Source organism: Arachis duranensis, chromosome 4, assembly GCF_000817695.3.
Source record: "Arachis duranensis cultivar V14167 chromosome 4, aradu.V14167.gnm2.J7QH, whole genome shotgun sequence".
Classification (NCBI taxonomy): domain Eukaryota; kingdom Viridiplantae; phylum Streptophyta; class Magnoliopsida; order Fabales; family Fabaceae; genus Arachis; species Arachis duranensis.
The window spans coordinates 35,791,071-35,798,592 of record NC_029775.3 but is presented as its reverse complement, the minus strand read 5'-3'; the positions used below and the strand labels follow the sequence as shown (position 1 = coordinate 35,798,592).

The 7,522-nt window shown below is 40.2% G+C and overlaps 1 protein-coding gene across 1 annotated transcript; it reads right to left on the bottom strand.

Annotated features, from left to right (window-relative positions):
* Nucleotides 1-4,696: 4,696 nt before the first annotated feature.
* On the bottom strand, nucleotides 4,697-6,175 carry LOC110280464 (protein FAR1-RELATED SEQUENCE 5-like). The gene is made up of 4 exons (XM_021141522.1): nucleotides 6,165-6,175; nucleotides 5,240-5,938; nucleotides 4,927-5,119; nucleotides 4,697-4,831 (listed from the first exon to the last, which is right to left on the bottom strand). The coding sequence occupies exons 1-4, from the start codon at nucleotides 6,173-6,175 to the stop codon at nucleotides 4,697-4,699; spliced, it is 1,038 nt and encodes a 345-aa protein (XP_020997181.1).
* Nucleotides 6,176-7,522: the final 1,347 nt, after the last annotated feature.

The following is a 7,522-nucleotide window of genomic DNA, read 5'->3' as shown; positions in this document are numbered from 1 at the left end:
AACCGCGTGAACCGTTTGAGGTATATTGTGATGCTTCTTTGAAGGGTTTGGGTTGCGTGTTGATGCAACACCGGAATGTGGTGGCTTACGCATCGCGTCAGCTGAGACCGCATGAGGTGAATTACCCCACTCATGACTTGGAATTAGCGGCGATTGTGTTTGCATTGAAGATTTGGAGACACCACTTATACGGAGTAAGGTTTAGCGTCTTTTCTGATCATAAGAGTCTCAAGTACATCTTTGATCAGAAAGAGCTAAATATGCGCCAGAGAGGGTGGATGGAGTTGCTTAAAGATTATGATTTCGAGTTGAGTTATCACCCTGGAAAGGCGAACGTGGTAGCAGACGCTTTGAGTCGGAAATCTTTAACAATTGCTTGGATGAGAATCAAAGAAGAAGAACTAGTGGATAAGCTCGTAGATCTTAAGCTGGATATTAGTGAAGTTGCTGGAAGAGCTTGTTTAAATCAGTTACAGATTTCAAGCACGTTTAAATCAGAAATACAAAGGGCTCAGCAAGATGAGCAGAAGTTTCAGCAATTGTTTCAACCAGTTGGTGATAAGAGACGCGAAGAATTCACTAAGGATGATGAAGGGTTATGGAGATATAAGGGAAGAATTTGCATACCAGATGTTGGGAGTTTGAGGCAAGACTTGCTGTTGGAGGCTCACAACAGTGGATTTTCTATTCATCCCGGGAGCACGAAGATGTTTTATGACTTGAAGAAGATGTTCTCGTGGCCGGGGATGAAGAGTGATATAGCTACAGTGGTATCCAAATGTTTGACCTGCCAAAAAGTGAAGATAGAGCATCAAAAACTGTCAGGAATGCTACAACCACTTGAGATTCCTCAGTGGAAGTGGGAAGGAATTGCAATGGATTTTGTTATCGGTTTACCGAGGACTAGGTCGGGGTTTGATGCGATTTGGGTGATCGTAGATCGCTTAACCAAATCCGCTCATTTTCTGCCTATCCGACTAAACTGTTGTATGGAGGAGTTGGCAAGATTATACATCAAGGAGATAGTGAGGTTGCATGGTGTGCCGTCAAGCATAGTATCGGACCGTGATCCCCGATTCACATCAAGGTTTTGGGGAGCTTTCCAAAGAGCTTTCGGTACAAAGCTATGTCTTAGTACGGCGTATCATCCACAAACAGATGGACAATCGGAAAGGACTATTCAAACGTTGGAAGATATGCTGAGAGCATGTGTGTTGGATCAACCCGGGAGTTGGGATCGTTACATGCCATTGGTGTAGTTCGCATATAACAACAGCTTTCATGCAAGCATTGGGATGGCTTCGTATGAGGCTTTGTATGAACGAAAATTGGGATGGCTCCGTATGAGGCTTTGTATGGACGAAAGTGTCAGTCTCCACTTTGTTGGTATGAATTTGGAGAAGTAAGTGTTTTGGGTCCAGATTTGATAGCAGAGACTACTGAGAACATTAAGAAGATTCGTGCAAGGATTTTAACTGCCCAAAGTCGACAGAAGAGTTATGCGGATCAGAGAAGGAAACCCTTAGAGTTTGAAGTGGGAGAACATGTATTCCTTAGGGTTACACCGACAACTGGGATTGGAAGAGCAATCAAGACCAAGAAGTTGAACCCAAGATATATAGGACCGTTTGAGGTTTTGAAGAGATTCGGGCCGGTGGCGTATCAAGTAGCTTTTCCACCTCATCTGTCTAACTTGCATGACGTATTCCACGTGTCACAACTCCGTAAATACACGTCGGATGCGGCTCATGTGTTGGAGCCTGAATCGATCAAGTTGAAAGAGAACTTGACTCTCCAAGTGATACCAGTGAGGATCGATGACACTAGTGTGAAGAAGCTGCGAGGAAAGAATGTCCCATTGGTTAAAGTTGCTTGGGAGCGAGCAGGAGTAGAAGAGCACACTTGGGAATTGGAGTCTGAGATGCGAAAGGATTATCCCGAGCTTTTCTCAGGTGATTCAAATTTTGAGGGCAAAATTTCTTATTTGGTGGGGAGAATGTAAGAACCGCAACGAATCAACCGGTTAATTAAGTGAATTAATTGCCCAAATTAGATTCCGAAAGGTTAGAGAGAGAATTTGAGGATTTAAAGGTGATTTTTGGACTCAGTGGGTCTTTCTGAGTCAAAAAATGTGCTTTCTACGAAAAACCGTGAAAAATTACGAACCAGCAATTGAACCGGTTGAACCGGTTCAAGTCTGCTTGGTACCGCACGAGAAAAGTGAAAACCATCAAAAACCTTAGAAAAACATTAGAAATGGAAAACCGGGCTTTAATTTTAAAGATTTGGCCCGAAGTTAGGCCAAACGGGCTAAAAGCGCTAACGGGTTGGACCGGGCCCAAGTTGGGCCCAAGCCCAACATATAAATACACTTAAATGAACCCATTTCAGCCACTTTCACCCTCATAACCTAAACACAACAGCAGCTGAAGTGAAGAGAGAGGTGAGAGCTTTCCACCATTGTTACTATTCACTTCAAACTTCCCAAGCTCATATCTTGAGCTACGGAGCTCCGATCGCCGCACCGTTTGCGGCTACGCGTTCCTTGTGAAGAGCTCTACAAAACCCACCTAAGAAACCCTCAAGGTAATCACGAAATCCTTCCAGTTCTGCTCTTCAAAATTTCGGGTTTTATTAGAGTTTTGGGTTAAATGGGTTTTTGTGATTTTGGATGTTTAGGTTTGCTCTAATCCTTGCTTAGCTTTGGATTTGCGTTGTCAAATCTGTTGGGAAAGGTAAAAGCTCTTAAACCCTTGTGAGATTATGCTTATGTTGAACCCTAGGTTGATTTGTGGTGATTTATATGTATATAGTTTGGTGACTAACTTGATCATGTAACTGCTTTGATATTTCTGTTTCTATCACAATGGTTTGCCCCAGTTTGTATCGACCATTATTGGTGGCTGTATGCCTTTGAGATTGCTCAAAAAAGGCTCTGGGTGCTGGATAGTATGTATACAGGAGAATCTAATAATGAAAGATTAAAAATACATGCTTATGCGGTAAGTATACGTGAACCAATTAGTTCACGGTTAACCTTATTTATGGAAAATGTATCATTGCTAACGTGTTGCAGCTTTCCAGGGGATAATCATTGAAGACATGACGAAAGTTTCTATGCCTGGATATAAGCACACAGAGAACGGCCTTCCTTGTTTCTATCCTAGCATCCCCAAACAAGATAATGGGTCAATTAAAAAGACACCTAACAATACTCTTAACAGCACTTTACTTGATAATGATATCATGGTTGGATATAATATTCTCTTTTTGTACATATAGCTGTGATTGTGGTGTATTCATCATCAAGTTCATGCAGTTTTAGAGTTTAGATAAACCCTTACAGCTTTGGGACAAGGTGATGTTAAATATGTTATAACAATTAAGTTGAACTTCTTTCTAGTAAATTTCTTTCTCGGTTTTAAAATTACCCTCCCACACGTAATTGCCATGTAGGATGTTGTACAGGAGTTTAGGAAGGAGATCATACTAGACATAGTGATGGGTCCTCATAATTCACAAATTGGGAAGGCGCTGCAGGCATTGGACAGCGTTCCTATTCACCGCAACCAGCCAAGGAAAATGACTAAGGCTGTGAGATCACCATTCATGGCACCGAGCACGAAGAGCATGCTGTAGCGTGTGGGCTTACCCACTAGAAAGCCAAACAAGGGGAGAAGACAACAGAAGAAGACTTCTTGACTAGGTAAGAAAATATTAATATAGATACCTGCCTTACTACATCTATGGTTTCCTTGTGGTAAACTTATATAGCTTAATATGGAATTTTCCGGCTTAAACTCGTTTCGTGTGAGTCTGATAAATCCTATTTCACTACAGGTTTATGATTTCATGTTTCTGATTTTGTCAAGTTGATGGTGACAATCAATCCAAAACCTTTAAGTGCATGGTGCTTACGTTAGACACTATGATGTTTCTTTTATTTGTAAATTAGATGATTTTTGATTTATTTTCTGAATTATCATGTTTAAGGTATTTGAACTTGTTAGTACTTCATTGAGGAGTGAGTGGCTAATATTTTGTTAGATACTCCTCAGCAGGTTTCATATATTAGGTGTTTCAGGATTCTCAAGCAATAAGTTTCTAAGTTAGTGATGTCACTAGTTCATTAAGCAATGCATTGCATATTTATAATATTGAGTCAACTCTGATCGGTGTATATAACCCTTTTGTTCATGTCTATGCTTAAGTGCAATTCTTTCCATTAAACTATTGCACGGCCTACGGTGGTGATCAGTATACACAAAGTAGGATTTTAAGTGGATGGTGTCTCTAGTAGGCACTCGGATGTTTCTTCTCATTGTAAAATGGATGGTTTGGTATATGATTTCTTTGTTTCATGTGTTAAGCCTTAGCTAATGCGTGCACTTCATTGAGATGTGAGTGTGCTTGCGGATTTAATATTCCACTCGCTGCCTTTCTTTTTTGTGTTTTTTTATACTCTTCAACCATTTTCAGTCAAATTTAATCCATATGTTTTTTGCAAACAAATATGCGGCAATTCGTTCCTTTAAAACCTTAATAAAATATAAATGGGGAAAGGATAACAACAGTTGTGCTTTTGTTTCTTTGAATGAATACTTCAAAACAGGATAAATGTAAGTGACAAAATAGAAATGGGAATAGTTTATTAAGTTGTATGTAACAAATGACACCAAACTCACGCCGAGAAACCTCAATATATATGCCTAAAAGAATTCAACAGGTGCGTGAATCCGCCACCATCCAATGAATTCCATATAGTAGAATCCTCAAATCTTTTATTTACAGAACCATGGTGATCATTATCTGACTTAAGGTCAACATCATCCTACAAGATGCACAACACAAACAGAACAGCATACATTAATCAAGAACACCATTCCATAAGAAAAGGTTAAAATATACGTCGCTTCTAACACATACCGAATGTGATTTCCCCTTCCTTTTTTGCAACAACTTCTTAATTGACTTGTCCAACTCTGCTCCAAGTCTCTTACTCTTCGGCCATCCTTTGGATTTTACTCTTGAGGGTCTCTGTATGTCATGTACAATAGCACCGCCTGTGCTCTGTGTGGGTATGGTATTCTGAGTCACAGCAACAGTAGTGGAACGCACGCTGGCACAATAATCAGTCAGCTTAGACTTTGCATTCCAAAGGGCAGCTCACAAGATGATTGCTTCCTCATCACAAGCAACAAATTTTTGAGCAACGTTATAGAACTTTGAACACACATGCCTGAACAAGTTGTTGCTTTCATCACTCCGAGCCACGTCATGGCTACTTTTGATGTAAGTGTGCTTGCGGATAACATTTTTACTCCATCGAGGAAGAACATAGCAGCTTGGTACTATGTCAACTCTGTAGTATGACCACACCGCAAGGGTGTGGCAACACAATATACCAGCGGATTCAAAATTGTTGCACTTGCACTGACCCTTTCGACTCAAAGGGTAAAACTCGACTATGAAAGTATGGTAGACAGGCTTCCCCCAGAATACCTTCTGCTCGTCCACTTTAATAGAAATTGTATCTCCCTTTTGTTCAATTGATCGAACCACGCAGTCAGTTTTTTTTCTTACCTCCAGCTGAAGGGTCCTGAACATATTACTGGTGTATTCCAGCTGAAACTGTCTCTCAATGCCCGTGCTCCCTATACATGGGATGACTCCTTTCGAGTCCGCAGCATTATCTTCCAGCTCCTTTTGCTCCTTGTTTTCAAGCACATTATCGTATTCATGGACGAACTGAACCAACCCACTCTTGCAATGCAGGTATCCACCATAAAATGCATGCATACTTTCACTACGCTGTGTACTCCTCATCCCTGCCCAAAATTCACTCTTGAAAAATATTGGAACCCACTTCTGCTGATTCGCATAAAGGTCTGCCCAAAAAAATGCGTAAGAATGCCGTTTATAAACAACATGATGACACCTCCAAAGCAATGATACAATAAATTAGAAAAAACATCCAGACACACTACGAGAAAAAACATCTATTTATGTATTGAAAAGAACATTCACTGACTATAGGTGTAGAAAACTCAGCTACAATTCTTAGCAAAAATATAAGAACGAAATCAAGCCGGCAAAAATCACATGAAGTGAATAAATAGGCAACTAGAAACCAACAGACGGGATTTAATTTAACAACCACATACCTGTTAACCATCTGTTCTGGCCTAACTTAAATTGTTTGATGAAAACAACCCAATCAACCTCGAATGATTCAGTCGAAGGAGAATTCCACACAATGTAATTCTTTATTGCATTCAACTCTCTGTACCTAGCGTAGTGATGAGCGGATATTTTATACGCTTTTTGTGGGTAATTTCATATAGATTTTAGTACGTTTTAGTTAGTTTTTAGTATATTTTTATTAGTTTTTAAGCAAGATTTATATTTCTGGACTTTACTATGAGTTTGTGTGTTTTTCTGTGATTTTAGGTATTTTCTGGTTGAAATTGAGGGAGCTGAGCAAAAATCTGATTTAGGCTGAAAAAGGACTACTGATGCTATTGGATTCTGACCTCTCTGCACTCGGAATAGATTTTTTGGAGCTACAGAAGTCCAATTGATGCGCTCTCAATTGGGTTCAAAATTAGACATATAGGACTTTCCAGCAACATATAATAGTTCATACTTTGCGCGAAGATAGACGACGTAAACTGGCGTTTAACGCCAGTTCCATGTTGTAGTCTGGAGTTTAGCGCCAGAAACAGGTTGTAAGTTGGAGTTCAACGCCAGAAACAGGTTACAACCTGGCGTTCAACTCCAGAAACAGCCCAGGCACGTGGGAAGCTTAAGTCTCAGCCCCAGCACACACCAAGTGGGCCCTAGAAGTGGATTTCTGCACTGTCCATCTTAGTTTACTCATTTTCTGTAAACCTAGGTTACTAGTTTAGTATTTAAACAACTTCTAGAGATTTATTTTGTATCTCATGACATTTTTAGATCTGAATTTTGTACTCTTTGACGGCATGAGTCTCTAAACTCCATTGTTGGGGTGAGGAGCTCTGCAGCGTCTCGATGAATTAATGCAATTATTTCTGTTTTCCATTCAAACACGCTTGTTCCTATCTAAGATGTTCATTCGCGCTTTACTATGAAGAAGGTGATGATCCGTGACACTCATCACCTTCCTCAATCCACGAACGTGTGCCTGACAACCACACCTCCGTTCTACATTAGATTGAATGAGTATCTTTTAGATTCCCTAATTAGAATCTTCGTGGTATAAGCTAGAATTCATTGGCAACATCCTTGAGAATCTAGAAGGTCTAAACCTTGTCTGTGATATTCTGGGTAAGATTCAAGGATTTGATTACTGTGACGAGCTTCAAACTCGCGATTGTTGGGCGTGATGACAAACGCAAAAGAATCAATGGATTCTATTCCGACATGATTGAGAACTGACAGATGATTAGCCGTGCTGTGACAGAGCATTTGGACCATTTTCACTGAGAGGATGGGAAGTAGCCATTGACAACGGCAATGTCCTACATACAACTTGCTATGG

Excerpts from the sequence above, each read along its gene's own strand:
- LOC110280464 (XM_021141522.1), bottom strand. Across the intron at positions 5,120-5,239 it reads GAAAGCAACAACTTGTTCAG|CGTGCGTTCCACTACTGTTG; the intron begins GCATGTGTGTTC and ends TTATTGTGCCAG. Across the intron at positions 4,832-4,926 it reads GGAAGGGGAAATCACATTCG|GATGATGTTGACCTTAAGTC; the intron begins GTATGTGTTAGA and ends TGCATCTTGTAG.